This window comes from Parasteatoda tepidariorum, chromosome 3, assembly GCF_982258835.1.
Source record: "Parasteatoda tepidariorum strain Cologne lab strain chromosome 3, Ptep-v5.0, whole genome shotgun sequence".
NCBI classification, from domain to species: Eukaryota; Metazoa; Arthropoda; class Arachnida; order Araneae; family Theridiidae; genus Parasteatoda; species Parasteatoda tepidariorum.
The window spans coordinates 92,735,768-92,751,459 of NC_141757.1; the positions used below are offsets into that span (position 1 = coordinate 92,735,768).

The 15,692-nt window shown below is 28.8% G+C and overlaps 1 protein-coding gene across 1 annotated transcript in view; it reads right to left on the reverse strand.

The window, feature by feature from the left end:
- Positions 1-15,692, reverse strand: part of LOC122268271 (uncharacterized) — a 56,430-nt gene that overhangs the window by 14,872 nt on the left and 25,866 nt on the right. Inside the window, exons 3-4 of the mRNA XM_071183025.2 lie at positions 8,476-8,652; positions 1,141-3,944 (exon numbers count right to left, since the gene is read on the reverse strand). Coding sequence (XP_071039126.2) covers positions 1,141-3,944; positions 8,476-8,652 — 2,981 coding nt within the window. The remainder of the gene's footprint in view (positions 1-1,140; positions 3,945-8,475; positions 8,653-15,692) is intronic.

Genomic DNA, 15,692 nt, shown 5'->3' on the forward strand with positions numbered 1-15,692 from the left:
CCTAATTTTTTCATAAATTTCTAAAATCTACACCATACACATTGTTGAGCCATAATGTAAGTGTTTTGAACATTAATAAGATGAAAATCTGCTACGTTTTAGTTGAGCCATTTTATTATGTAATCAATATTACGATGTATGATAACATGGTTCAGTTAAAATTCAGACTATGGTTTTCGCAAACTTGGATGATATTATGGTTCATCAATCCCAAAAATTTTCTAATCCTACAGAAAGAGAGTATAAATTTATATGTTTAAATTTTAATTTGTTAAATATGTATGAAGCTCGGCCAAAGGATACGTGCTCTTTGTTCGCCAAGGTATGAAGTATGTTTAAATTTTAATATGTTTAATTTGTTATGTTAAATTTAATTTGCTATTTGTTAAGTTTTTTTCCAGCTTTCTCGAATAATCTTAGTTATTTTAGTAAATAACTTATAACTGTGGAAGTTGTTTGAAACAAGAGTATTTTTGTGCTTCTTTTACTTTTATTTATTTATAAAAAGCATGAAAAATCGTTGAAATAACAAAAAGAATTTGCACAAAAAATCGTTTAAATATCTTGAATACTAATCAGTTAATTGCTGATTAGTTTTCTCAACAAAAAAGTTTTAATAAGGTTTTTCACTGTTTTCCATATACGCTTTTAAAATTTTTAACTTTTTATGATTTAAAACTCTTCTCCCAGAAACTGTATTACATGCAGCTAAAGAAAAAATTTAAAAAAATGCAGATATATCCCTTTATCTCACGTGCTTTTATAATTCTACTATGTCAAATTGCATTGCGTGCAACTATTATAATATTTCAAGTAACTTTGCTTAAAATATGTTTTAATAGCTTAAAATATTTCATAATTCTACTATCTCAAATAACTAATAAATTAATGCAATGAATTAACTTATAAGTTGTGTCAGCTTTTGAAGTTTTTTAATTCTTCAATTTCAAATTGCATTATCATATTTCCAATACATACTCCCAGCTTTTAAAGCTATATAATATCTATATAACCACAAACTACATTACGTACAACTGATGCAATTATTCCTTTGATATTATTCCCAATATCAAGATAATAATATCAAACCATGTTAGATTTAATTAATACAATCTCCATAATACCTGCCACAATATATACCTTAAGATATGTAGAGTTCTTGAATCCAATCGACTCAATGAAAGTCTTCTTACATCCAGGCATCTAAGCTTTTCTAGCCCTTTGAAACTATCAAAATGTAAAAAAGAAATTGGATTATTTGAAATATCCAAATCGTCTAGACATCCCATAGATATCCATAGGTGCGTTGGTATCTCTTGCAAGAAATTGCCACTCACATCTAAGCACCTCAGTTGTCGCAGATCCTTAACAGTAGGTTGAGATATATTATAGAAAAAGTTATCTCTTAGCGACAGTGCGGTGAGATATGGCAAAGGTAAAAAAGGCAAGTTCATCAAACTGCAGTTTCGCAAGTTTAGCAATCGAAGATTGGCAACAAACGTGAAAGACATGTCTTCGACTCTTTCCTTCAGTTCGTTGTGAGACAAGTCCAACTCAAGAAGGTGGACCAATCCGTGAAGGGATCGCTCACTGACATGAGTAATCCTATTGGAAGACAAGTTTAAGGCTTGAATCCTGTTTGGTAATGTAATTACGTTGTTCGGCATTATGGTAATGATGTTAAAGGACAAATCAATAGATGTCAACGAGTTTTTTGCTGAATTTATTCCAGAAGATTCGAAAGATTTGATGTAATTCCTTGATAAATTAAGCCTCTCCAGGGAAATTCCTGAAAAAACATTTTCTGAAAGAGATAGTAATTTGTTATGACTCATATCTAATACACGTAAGCTCTTCATGTTAATGAAAGTTTCTTTTTTGAGAAGCGAAATTCTGTTGTGATCCAAATGTAAAATTTGGAGTTTCGGACAGCTTTTGTGAAATGCGAACTCAATCAGAAGAAGGTGATTATGTGATAGATGTAAAATTTGCAATTCTGGAAGGGGTCCTAATTGCAAATGAGAGATCTGATTGTGCGACAAAAATAAAAGAGTTAAGAAATTCGAAACAGGTTCAAAAAACGTTCTTGAGACATTTGAAATTTTATTATACGTCAAATCCAAAGTACGTGTTTTTAAAATTTGTAAAGTTCTGTTTTGAGGTCTTAAAGTTTGAATGAAATTATTAGATGCATTTATAGTTAAATAGGCAGAAGCACCTTCAATTATATCAAATGAAAATGATTCTAAATAATTGTCTTGGATATATAAGTTAGAAAGTCTTGTAATATTTGCGAAAGCCGAAACATTGATGGAATATATGTTATTGCCAGAAAGGACTATGGTATGTAAACTGGAGCAGTTTTTAAACGAATTTGTTTCTACAGTTGAGATGGCATTACCTATTAAAGATATTCTAGAAGTATGTTCAAGATTGGCAAACGTTTCAGATTTGATAATACTTATTTTGTTGTTAATTAAATGAATAGAAATAATTGTATGTCGAGAATTAACAAGAATACCTTTAGGAATTTCCGGTATGTTGTTGTTACTTAATTCAAGATGTTTTAATCTTTTTGATGATTTTGAACAAAAAGAACTAATTTTTGACAAATTATTATTGTCTAGTAGCAACCATTCAACTCGCTCTAAATCAGCAGTTATGGCGTCTGGGTTTTGAAAACTATAATCAAAAGCAGAACTTAATTCTAAAACTTCTAATGTCTTTCTAAGCGGATATAAAGCATTCTTATCAAAGTATATAATGTTGTTAAAAGATAAATTCAACTCTCTGAGTTTCACTAAATGGACAAACACCTCTTCTTTTATACTCGTGAGTTTGTTACTCGCCAAACTTAATGTAGTTAGGTTCTTACCCCATTCACCAAAGTCTTTTTGATCGATCTTGGCGATAAAATTATCTTGTAGGCTTAAACGAATAAGGTTCCTTTGATGCTCTAACGCAGCCTTTGGAATGAAAGACAGAGCATTACCTGATAAATCTAGCACTTCTAAAGTTTTTCTACATCCCTGCAAATCTTCTTTGCCCAGTTCTTTCAAATAGTTCTCTTTCAAAGACAAATGTACGAGTGATTTGAGATCATTAAGTGCTGGAGGAAATTCTTCCAGTAAATTAAAACTTAGATCTAAATGAGTAAGTGACACTTCTATACCTGAAAACGAATCGGAATGAATATGTGACAGCCTATTATTGGCTAGAGACAAACGTTCAAGTTTTGTTTTCTTAAAACTTCTGGCCGAAAGAGATCTTAAGAAATTAAACTCAAGAGTTAACTCTCTGATGGGGAAAGAACCATTGAAAACACAATCTGGCATGTATTCTATCAAGTTGTTCGATAAATCTAGTTTCTCTAGCTTTGCAGTCCACATTACAAATGGGCATGGCAATCTTTTCAGCAAATTACCAGATAAGTAAAGAAATTTCAAATTTCTAAGTTTGTAAATAGCATGAAGAGGCACTTTCTTGAGAATGTTATTAGATAACGACAAAGAAGACAGTGAAACTGGCAAAGAATTAACGTCTACATCATAAATGTAATTCCCATCTAAATTAAGTATGGTTAGGTTGCTCAGCTCTGTAAGGACACTTTCTTTTATAATGCTGATGTGATTTCCACCTAAGAATAAACTGTTTAAAATTGGTTTGAAGGTCATTTCTGACCACTTGAAATCATGATAATTATCTATTGAATTTCCTTGCAAATTTAACCATTGCATGTTTTTCAGTGGACGCAAAGCTTCGTAAGGCACACGGTTTAGATGATTATAGCTAAGATCCAATGTGGATAGCAAACTTTCTAAACCAACGAATGCATTTGGCGAAATATGTACGATATTGTTATACATCAAATGCAAAGAGGCAACGTTTGTTCCTAGAAATTGGTTTCCTTCTAAAGTTGAAATTCCTGATCGAATGATTGTAACCTAAAAATTAAAAAAATAGCATTATTATATTTGAATTTCTTAACAAGATTGAAAAATGTGAGATTTCGAATATTATGTAACACAAGGAGCGAAATTTCCTCTCGCTTGGTATTGGCGACTAAATATTTGGGGCTGGCGTGTAAGTTTAGTCGTGCAAATTAATATACTTTGGACAACTATACTTAAATTTCCCTTGAGTTTGCTGTAAATAACTATTGAGCAAGAATTTCAGACTTAAAGCGGATGATTCGTAGTGCATGCGCAAAAATATAGATTCCAGACAGAAAAAACAGAAATCTACCCAGAGGAAAAACATTATGGACAAAGCTAACAGAATATAGTAAAATTTACTGGCTCTATGGGAACATTAAAATCTCGGTACTTTTTTCCGTAACCCCTTGGTAATGATTTAATAAAATTAGCAATAAAATATAGGGGTTTGTTTACCATATAAATTATTTTTTTACTATATGTTTGGAAGTCTATGAGGTAAAATTTGGTAACATTTGGTGCTTCAACATAATACCTTAGAGCATGGTATGAAAAAATTTATTAGGTTAAATTGCTTTTCAGTTTTGTAATTATTACTAAATGTATGGTATTATTACCAAATGTGGTGGAGCCACTTGTTGGAAGAGTAACAGTTCTTCTCCTTTTCCTTCAAAGATTGAACGAAAATACAGGCTTTAAAATAAATAAATTGAAGCATGCAAGTTATTACTATTATTTGCAAGTATTTTTACTGTAGTAAATTGTTGGCCATGAGAAAGATCCAGAACTATAATTTTAGAAACCAGAATTTTCAGACTGGCATTTTAGAAACCAGAAGACTGTTGCTATACGAATGGGAAAAACTACCAAATAAATTATTTAAATACCATATATTTTAGTTTTATTAGCCAGAATTACAGTTTTTTTTACCAAAAATGTCATTACCAAACAGTGCGGTAACTTTATCGGAATTTTTTTTCCGCAGTTTTCATCAGATGTGTTAATATCTGAGCATGTTTTCAATACCTTGGTTTTCCACACAAAGAAACGATTCTTGAATTTGAGTTAGAGGATACAAAAAAACTATTCATGTAATTCAAACCAAATCTCTTTAATGAACACTGTGTTATCAAAGTGGGCAGAATTCGTGTTTAAATTCGCTTCACTGATATTAGTTCAGATGCTTGAGAAGTTAACAGTGAAAAGTGTTCAACGAGTTTCCCAAATTTCCTCCAGATTATGAAATTTTCTTCTATTTTACAGTTTTCAGTTTCAACATTCTTTTGTGGTTGTTGCCACAGAAAATATCTTTAAAATACATTGGTTAAAATTTTAAAAATTATTTAAATTTTTAAAAAATTATTATAATTTTTAAATTTAAATTTAAAAATTATAAAAATTATCAAATCTTCCAAAAATTATTTAATTAGGGATGAGTAGCCCAGCGTTAGAACTAAAATTTCATGCCGTGATCTACTATACTGTTCAAGTTGATTGAGACAAGTTAGTTTCTTTCTAGTTTTAAATGCATAAGTATGTTCAACAAATTGCAAAAAAAGAAGGTTAAAACATGTTTCCTTAGAAAATAAATAATACTTGTTACTAGTTCCTATTGAAGGCGTGATGAACATTAATATTTCTACTTACAAGGTGAAAAAATTCCAGTGAAATTACTATTGTATTGTCATGACATTTTTGGTAAAAACATAATTGTGGTTAATAAAGCCAAACTATATGGTATGTAAACTATTCCTTTGGTAATTTTTCCTTTCATTTGTAATGGTCTACTGGAAATTCTGGTTTCAGAAATTATAGTTCTTAATACTGAACATTTTGTAAAAAATGCAAAAGTAAATAGTAAATTTAACCGAATAAATGATTTTTGTGCCATGTTCTAAAGTAACATGATAAAAGTAATCATGATACTTTATAAAAAATATCATGATTTATTAAATCTTATCACACTTACCAATTTTTATCACGTATTACAAAACCATATTTTATCGTTAATTTTACCACAATCATCAAAGCAATTCGATAAAAACTACCGATTTTTTGTCGTTTCCGTGCATCTAGAAACACGGTAAATTTTACTATGTTATGGAAGTTTTGACTATGTAATTTTTCTCAGTTTAAGATATAAATATTACTATATTTAATTATATAAATATTACCGATACATACTTACAAGTTATGAATTATTGTCCCATACATACAAATATGCAATGCATAATACAATGCGTAACAATTCATCGTAACTTGGTAACCTGTTATACTTTAAAAATGGTAAAGAAATTCATAAAAAAATCAAAATAATGTTCCTTGAGTAGCTCGAAAAAACTTTACAAATTCAAAGTTAAGTCTTATACTATAGTTAGTAGTATAAGTATTATAGTTTTTTCGCATCAATACAAAATAAAGCAATTACAAAATTAAGTAAAGCAATTTTTAATATAAAGAAAAAGTTTCATATCAGTGACTCATTTTGTTACAGAGGGCCTACAAAATATTTCTTGTACGAAATACTAGCGTAAAATATGATAATATGCGGAGAAGAAAATTTAGTCAAAATTACCTGAATATGGTATAATTTACCGTACTATGGGAACAGCAAAAAGCTAAAAGCTCGGTAATTTTTTCTGAAGCACTTTGGTAATGAGTAAAAAAAATTAACAATAATATATGATTTTATTTATAGGTGAGAAAATTTGGTAAGATTATGACGTAATAACTATTTATTCAGATAAATTTACTTTTCAGTTTTGTATTTTTTACTTAAATGTGTGGTAATAAAAACTGTAATTTTCAAAACTAGAACTTCTGATGAACCATTACTTTAGGAACGGAAGGATTACCAAATGAATGGTTTAAATACCGTCTATTTTGGTTTTTAATTCCAGAATTACGGGGAGAGGCTTTATTTCCTAATAAAAAGGTCCTTTACAGTACGGTTTTTTTCACCAGAACTTTTTTCTAGGTATACTTTTATGCAATATAACAATCTCAATTTCAACAATGAAAATTATATAAACATCATAGTTCTTAAAAATTAGTGTTTAATTTCCTTTCGGGAATAATTAGCTTTACCTACCATGCTATTTGAATACGACTCCTTTATTATTTAATATAACTTATTAAATATGTAATAACTCTATGGCTACATCTGTTTGGTCAAAGCAGGGTTCATCTTTTCTGAAGTACCGGAGATAATTTTCCATGAGATTTACATAAATGTTTTACTAAAATTGGAATCTCTAGCAATTCCTTCCTTAAATCTCTCGAAATTCCATTTCAATTGAATTTCGAATCTCTGGGGGCACATTCTTGTCCGAGAACAGTGTTTTCGGCTTTCTGGAAAGATTCTCTTACAGTTTGAAACCAATAGACTGAAATAGTTCCCTGTTGTACTATCTCTAAACTTAGAACTGTGAAAAGATTCTGTTTGTAAAAGTAGTAGATTTGAACGAAAGTCTATTAATTTTAGTTTAGATCATTTGAACAGTGACGAGATAAGGTTTATATAATAATAAATCTATTCTTTTTAATCACTAGTAAATATATCTATTTGAAATATGTAATAAGTACATTCCTTTTAAATATGTAATAATAAGTGCATTTATTTTAATAATGTAATAAGTATATTCATGTTGAATAAAGAGGGTAAAACTATACCATGTAGAATTGTTAAAAAAAATTACTTTCATTCTAAAACTATATTAGGATAGAGCAAGCAGAGCATTTGCCCAAGGCTAACCCTTTCTATGAACCTAGGAGTCCCAAAACCAGTGATACTCAGTTTTTCAAAAATAATTATAAAAATATAAATTTTTTAAAATAGTTATATTTAGTATTGAAAATGTGAAAACTGGGATTTTTATTCCAGCACATAGATGAGATAGAGAAGAAGACATTTACTATTTTTAGTAGCCCTTCACAGAAATATTTCATATAAATCAAAATTGTAGATATTAAAAAATAAATTGTAAATATGTTTCGATGAGTATTTTAGTGGGACATTTAAACGCACTTTTAAGGGTTCCTAATATTGTGCACATGAAATTTAAAAATTAACGATATAACAGAAAATCTGAAGAAGAAAAGGAGTAAAAACATCCAGTTGTTCGCTTTTAGGAAGAAAATTACAAAAAAATTTAAATCCTGCGTATTTGGGTAATATTAACGAAAATCTGGAATCATAAGAGATTCGTTTTCCTAAAAATGCCATTGAAGGAGAAAATTAAAAGGGCCCTGCTTTGTTTGTATTAAAAAGTTAAAAATGCAAAAGCATTTTGATAAAAATTAAAGGCATTTACTTAAAATTAAAAGCAAAAGTATTATAATAAAAAGGACTATCGAAAAAAGGAACTCTAGAATATCAAACTAAAAAGCCATTTATAAAACAAAATCTAGTTAAAAGGAACAAATGCTATCATTATCTTTATAACGTTTTTTCCCAACAAAAACGCAATTTATACAGATACCTTGGTTATCAAATTAATTCTTTTATGTTAAATTTCAAAATAGTTTTTTTAAAACTTACCTTATATATATCGGCTCTTCTCATCTGTGGAAATATGGAAAAAGGAACCGATCTGCAAACAACTTCGTGATGAGCTTTCCGACAGGTGCACAACGGGTTAAAATCACATGGTTCAACTTTTGTTGCAGTAGAGTTAAAACTTAGCACAGTCGCCAGAAATAAGAGGAAGATTATCATCTAAAAATGGAAAGAAAGTATTCTTTTGTAAGAAAAATTATTAATACCCATCATTATCGTGTTCATTAAAAAATCATAAATGTCTATGACTGTCGTTTCATGTGAAAGGAGTTAAAAATGTTGAATAAAAATGTTAAATCATTTATAACAACATAATCGAAGTTAGGTGAATATTATACCATAGCTAAAAGTTTATACTTATTATAAAACCAGGTTTTTCAAACATCGAAAATTTATGAAAGTTAATACAATTTACGTAAAGTTATATTAATTATTTAATTGCAGAATTGATTACATATTAATTACAGATTTCCTCACTTTGCAATTATTTTATTTTATTTTAAAACCAGCAAAGAATAGCTGACCCAATCCTTAGTTTGCGACTATCAATGATCAACTCAATAGCTTTTTGATTTTAAACCCAACCCAGTAGACAAGAGAGCTCCTGGATCAAGCATTGAGGTTAACTAGCCTTCGTAGAGGACTTTTTGGTGGAACTAACCCGCATTTGCGTTATATGGAAAGATAAACCATGAAATCTTTGCACAGTTAGCTAGAGGGCAAGAGGATTCTAACCCATGATCAGTCAACCACTAAGGATATTTTACACCAGCACTGTGGTTGATAATTTTGCAATTTATAAGCAAACTAATTTATTCAGCTTATATCTTTTAATACACTCTTCACTAACAAAGTAGCCATTGATTGATTACTTTATGGGTAATTTTCTAATGGAAAAAATTTTTTCTTATTTTTTTTCTCTTTTATTATAAATTCTTTTCTTATATTTTCTGTGTTATTCATAATGTCTATACAAGGTGATTCAGTTTAATGAGTATAAACGTTGAAGGGAAATAGAGCTGCAACCTAAGAATTGAAAATTAAATAGAAGTCTATAACTAAAATGTCATCGTTTGTTAGAGCTTTGTCTTCATTATGTACTCGATGCTCGTACACGCTTTGAACGGAACTTTTATTCATCTAAATTACCTCCTTTATAGTGATTTTAACTTTTTCTCACTTTTTTTTTAAGCATTTATTCACAAAAATTGAATTTAATAGCCTGGAATAAGTTATTTTATCGTTCTTTAAATATATGGTGACAAACTCAGTTGCTCACCAAATTAATTGCCAAATCATTAAATTGTGATAAAACAAGTATTTCTAAGTCTATTTGAATGGAGGTTTTGAAATTAATTGTTTAAAAAGTAAAATTAGCGCAAAATAAGAAAATTTAGATCAAATAAAAGTATAATTTTAAATGCGCATGAACAGCCAGTCATTAATGGAAAGACTTTCGGCTTAAGATCACATTTTCAACCCGCAATTGCTTTGCTATTCTCTATCCTTATGAATCCTTCCTTCCAGGTTTATAACCACTGTACTGAATAAGCCTGTTTAAAGATTTTAAAACTGAAAACAGATTAAGCAAACTGAAATGTTCATTACTAAAAATTTAAAGAAAACAAGGTGTTAACACTTTGACGTCGGATTTTCATTAAACATATTTTTTGTACATTTTGTTATGTTTGTTTTGTTACAGCATGAAACACCGGTGTTTTTTTCTGCTTTAAAGTTAAAATCTTCCAAATACGGCTCACTTCCCAAAAGTAATTTTTCAAATTTGCCCTCATTCGAAGTTACTGAGATCTAAAAGAAGGAGTTATGCATCATTGCCGCGTATGTTGACATTTCTGATCATCGGTTCCTATGCATTTGCCCTGAACCCCCTAAAAGTTTGTGGCTATATTCACTTAACTCCATTTAATGTATAACGTTTTTAAACTTGTATATTTAAACAAAAAAATAGACAAAAAATGTTTTTCTTCTTAAAGAGTAGATTTAGAATCGAAATTAATTTCAGATTTGAATTCCCTCACTCGAAATAGTCTAGCTTAAGCATTTGTATAAATGCAACAAAGAATGAGTTCCTTAGTGCTATCTGTAGGCGTAAAAGTTCTTGACTGTTTGTATCTCTATATATATTTCTCTTACACGGCGACAAAAAAAAGCCTCATTACAACTCCCCGAATGGCAACGCTAGAAAATCGACCAATGATTGCCGCTAAAAATGTCACATGTCAAATCTAGCTAAGGTGACTCAACATATAGCGCTTTTAAAAACGGAAACTGAAATAACCTGAGAGAGCATCAGCTGCGGCAATCTCATACTATTAAGCTAGGCAGAAGTGAGTAGTCTTTGTCGATGGATCTCTATTTTAGTATTTTGTCGAAAGCGCTTTTTTTCGCGAATTTATATATCACGAATTTATTTGAAGATTTTTGATTTATATCACGAATTATACTATAGCATATTTCTAATAGGCTTAACGAATTACATGTCATTTATTTGAATTCAAATTTATTTTAATGACTTAGTATTTACTAAAAAGATGTAATTTTTTTTTAAAAAAAAGTTGTTATATGGATTTGAATGATTGTTTTGAATTCTTAGAATTTTGTGCATTTGCAATGTACCTAAGTTAGTAGCGAGCGAAACGAGCTTGGTTTGCGAAACAAACCATATAAGATTGCGTAGCAATTTTCGGGGGTTGGCAAGCGTTAGCGAACAGGGGGCGCAGCCCACTAGTTTAAAATATTTCTTGACGCATATGAACGACTTATGCGGATGGCGGATATATATCTTTTTATATCTCACAACAATACAGCATATTTTGCATCTCGAAATTTTACCCGGCACATTTATTCTCATTTTAATTCCCAGAGGATTTTGTCACGTATATGAATAGCGTTATTTGACTGAGATTTATTATTGAAATAACCAAGGGATTTGCGGATTTCACTAAAGTAAATCAATATTTCGCATTTATAACACGGAAATAGTTTCTCTGCATACAATTTTATTAAAAAAATTTTCTTCGCATAAAAGAGAGATATCTTTTGAAAGTTACTAAAATGAGTTTGTTTGTATTATCTAGAAAAGGAGAGATTATCAAAATTTGGAAATTAATAAAGATATTGCGTATCAACTTTGAGTATGCAAAATAATGACTTTAAGGAAAGAACGCATCTTGTTTGATATTTTTCCTTTCATTCGGTATTGTAAAAAAGGAATTTACGATCAGATGTTTTTTTTCTCTGTGGTGAAATATATTTGTCAGAAATTAAATATTTGGACCAGGTTTTTTTTCTTGATTTTTTTTTTCTATAATTTGAAAATTTTTATGGGGTGGTTTGTAAGCAATCACCAATGTAGGAGATTGTTAACTAGAATGACGAAACTAGAGTAAAGACACTCGAAAATAGAGTGACGAAATAAGCCGACCAGTAGTTCGTTAAGGAGTTAGCCTCGAATCTGGAAGACCCGTGGTTCGAATCCCGCTTCTGGCATGGGTGTAGTTTATCTCTCTGTTCTATATGTGCCTTGTTGTGTTGCTGTACTACACGGTGCCGACGTTAAAGTGATTAGTAGAGAAGTTAGATAAATTAATCACTACAAGAGCTCTTTTTTTTGGGAAAAATAGAATGAAGAAATATTTCTTCAGTTTTGACGAAATTCGTTTCCAAGAAGTGGCGATAGTTATTTCGTCATTTTGACGAAATTTTAGCTCTGAGCATATAGCAGGAAACGGTTTCGTCAAAAACGAAGAAAATTTCGTGATACTTGAGTATCCATTTCTTACAGTGTATTTCTTTTAATAACCTAGGCGGGAAATTTTTTATCTTTCATCTTTGGAACAAAATCAGGGAAAATGTTTCATAAAAATTTAAATAAAATTTGAATAAAATTAAAATTTAATTTAAACTCAGATTTAACAACAAGAATATCATCATTCCTGACATTTTTTTATTAGTAGTTTTTACATCGCTTACTATTCAAAAAATAAAAATGATATGAATGTATAATCAATCTAAATTAAAGTTTTGTTATAGTACTAATTTTTACTATTCAATAAAATCTTAGATATGAAAGAATTGTTAATTTCACTAAAATTACAAATTAAATTATCCTAGATACGACGAAATCATTTTCGACACTCGTGCTGAATTTAACTTACGACTGATTTTCAAATGCAATGGCGTGAAGAACAATGTCAAACTAATTGAATGGAATTCTCATTTTGATTCAAAACTTTCAAATTAAACATAGACATTCTTTGTCTGCTTTGGTATGAAAGCTAGACATTGCTGAAAATCTTCAATATGATTTTCTTTATGCTTTCACTTAACGTTATTTCAATCGTCATAATTGAATTCAAAACAATTCTCATTTAATCTAACTATTCTTTCATCTTACTCGCTTTTCTTCTAAAATGTCGTTTAAATCTCGATGCTCATGTTTTTTTTCCTGAATTGTCTTTTGTACAACATAATGTAATTATTTTTGACGTTTGAAAATTTTTCATTACATCAAATAGAGATAAGTCCGATTCGAAATTATTTTTTTTGAAAAATAAAAGAGCTTTTATTAAATAATGTTATTCTTAAAACGATTTCAATTGTGAAGTTTGTTATATTTGTTTTCATTGTTTAATGTTTTTTGATGTTTTACAAAATTGTTTTTGGTATTTATTTCAAGCTGCAAATCAATTATGAGGATGCGAAAAATGTCTTTGTCTGCTTAATTGGTTCTTTTATGTTTAGTGAAAAAATTTAATATTGCGTTAGAATTGATAAATATGAATTTTTCCATTTCCATTTCTAATGACACTCAAAACCGATGTAATTAAACTAAAGAAAATTGTTATTTCCTTTTAATTAATATTTCAGACATTTATTTTAACTTTTAAATCAATTATATGGATGCAAAAAATAATGAGCACAATCGCCAATTTAATATTATCCCCATAATGTTAAAGTAGGTAGAATTTACAAATACATTATATTCTATAACTAGCTAGCCTCCAGTGACCAGCTGGTCAGCCTTTTTCATATAAGTATATTTTCAAGTATTTCGAGATTTCAAATTATACAGTCAAAAATCTTATAAAGTATAATAAACACGTATAGATTAAATGAGAGTGGATTTAATTTTGGTCATGCTCGTATGCTATCGTGGTAAATTTGTTATTAAAAGTTTTAGTAAAGCATATGCCAACATAAAAAGAAGCAAATATGCTAATTATCTCAATGATATCCTTGATGAATGATAAATCAAATTAGCCACTTAGTCAAAATTGAACTATGCATTTATTTACTATTATTAATCATGAGAGCCAATGAAGTTTATTTGTCAGGGTGTTTTCGCATGAACGAAACGAACTTTAACTGTTATAAATTTGTTTAAGCTTAAAAAAAGGATTCAAAAAGTTCCTCAAATTAAAATAATAAGCTTTCATGTTTTTTTAATTCTCAATCGGACGTAGAAGATCATTCGATAGAGAACTATCATCAAATTAGAAAAAAAAATCGTACTAATAAATGTTTATTATGGAAATTATAACACTTACCTGATTTATAAATCCGGAGAATTCCAAAATGATATGTTCTTCGTTTGAAAACTTTATTCTCAAATAATATATACATAGATTATCCCTTCATTACTTTAAGATAATATATCACGCTATAAAATTTTATAATTGCAAGATCTCTATATGAATTTCAATATTTAACTTAAAAACAGAATAGCTGAGTTCCAGTTGAATTTTTATTCCATACTTTTCTGAATCATATATAACTTCAAGCATTAGAATATCCAAGAAGAATACACAAGCACATAATGTTATGCCATTTAATTTTTCAAAAAAAAGTAGTTTGAAACAAGTTTTATCAAAAAATTATAAACTAAAGAACGTAAAATTAAAAATTCTTATGATAAAAAAACGATCCTAAAAATTCCTCGTATTGAAATAAAAAAACTTTCATATTTTTTTCTTTTTTTTATTCTTATAGTTCTTAATCAGACCTAAAAACCCATTCTGTAGAGAACTATCATCAAAATAGAAAAAAAAAATTTTTTTACAAGCCAATTTTTTATTATAAAAGTCATAACACTTATTTTGCTATATAAATCCAGAGAATTCCAAATAAAATGTTCTTCGTTTGAAAATTTTATTTTCAAATGATATATACATAGATTATCCCTTCATTACTTTTAGATAACATACTGCACAGTAAAATTTTATAACTGTAAGATCTCGATATGAATTTTAATTTGCAGCTTAAAATCAGAAAAGCTGAATTCTAGTTGAAATTATTCATTTCATAACTAAAAAATACTTACCAAGAAAACGATTAAAATTTATTAATAATCAGCACAAATGATATTATTTCAAGTAATTCGGATGATTCTTTATTGTTGTCTTCCGAATTATATAGATATAGAAATATAGACTATTCTATAAAGAAGAAGAATATTCTATAACCATTGCAGTTCTGCAAGTTCTGAAAACATATTTATTCATTGAAATAAAGTAAGAAATGTTTACTTCGCTTTAATTTGTAATAAATTGAAGACAAAAAGAAGTATTTTACCGCAATAAACACATCTGTAACAGTATGCGATCCCGAAATCTGAAGTTATCAGCTGCAAGTTAGTTCATAATAGAAATTAAAAATTATTGAAAAATTTTTCTTCCAATGTTTGGCGTGTTCTGTTTCTGAAAGATTTGGCAAATAAGAAGCAAACTTTCCTTAAGGAAAAGGCAGAAGAATTTGAAAAAACTCATCAGAACATTGATAAATCTTTTTGAAACAGAACTCGTCAAACATTTGAAGAACAATTTCTCTACAATTTTTACCTTTCTGTTATTAACAAGCTTGCAACCAATAACTTCCGATTTCGTGATCGCATACAGTTACAGATGTGTAAAATTTTTTATAATTTAGTAAAATATTAGTGTAAAATTTTTTTTGTCTTAATTCATTACAAATTAAAGTGAAGTCAACATAGCTTAGTTTATGCCAATGAATAAATGTGATTTCAGAACGCGCAGAACTGTAATAGTTATGGAATAGTATATATTTCTGAATCTATATAATTCGAAAAACAGCAATAAAGAATCATACGAATTACTTGAAATAATACCATTTATGTTGATTATTAATAAATTTTTATCGTTTTCTTGGTAAGTATTTTT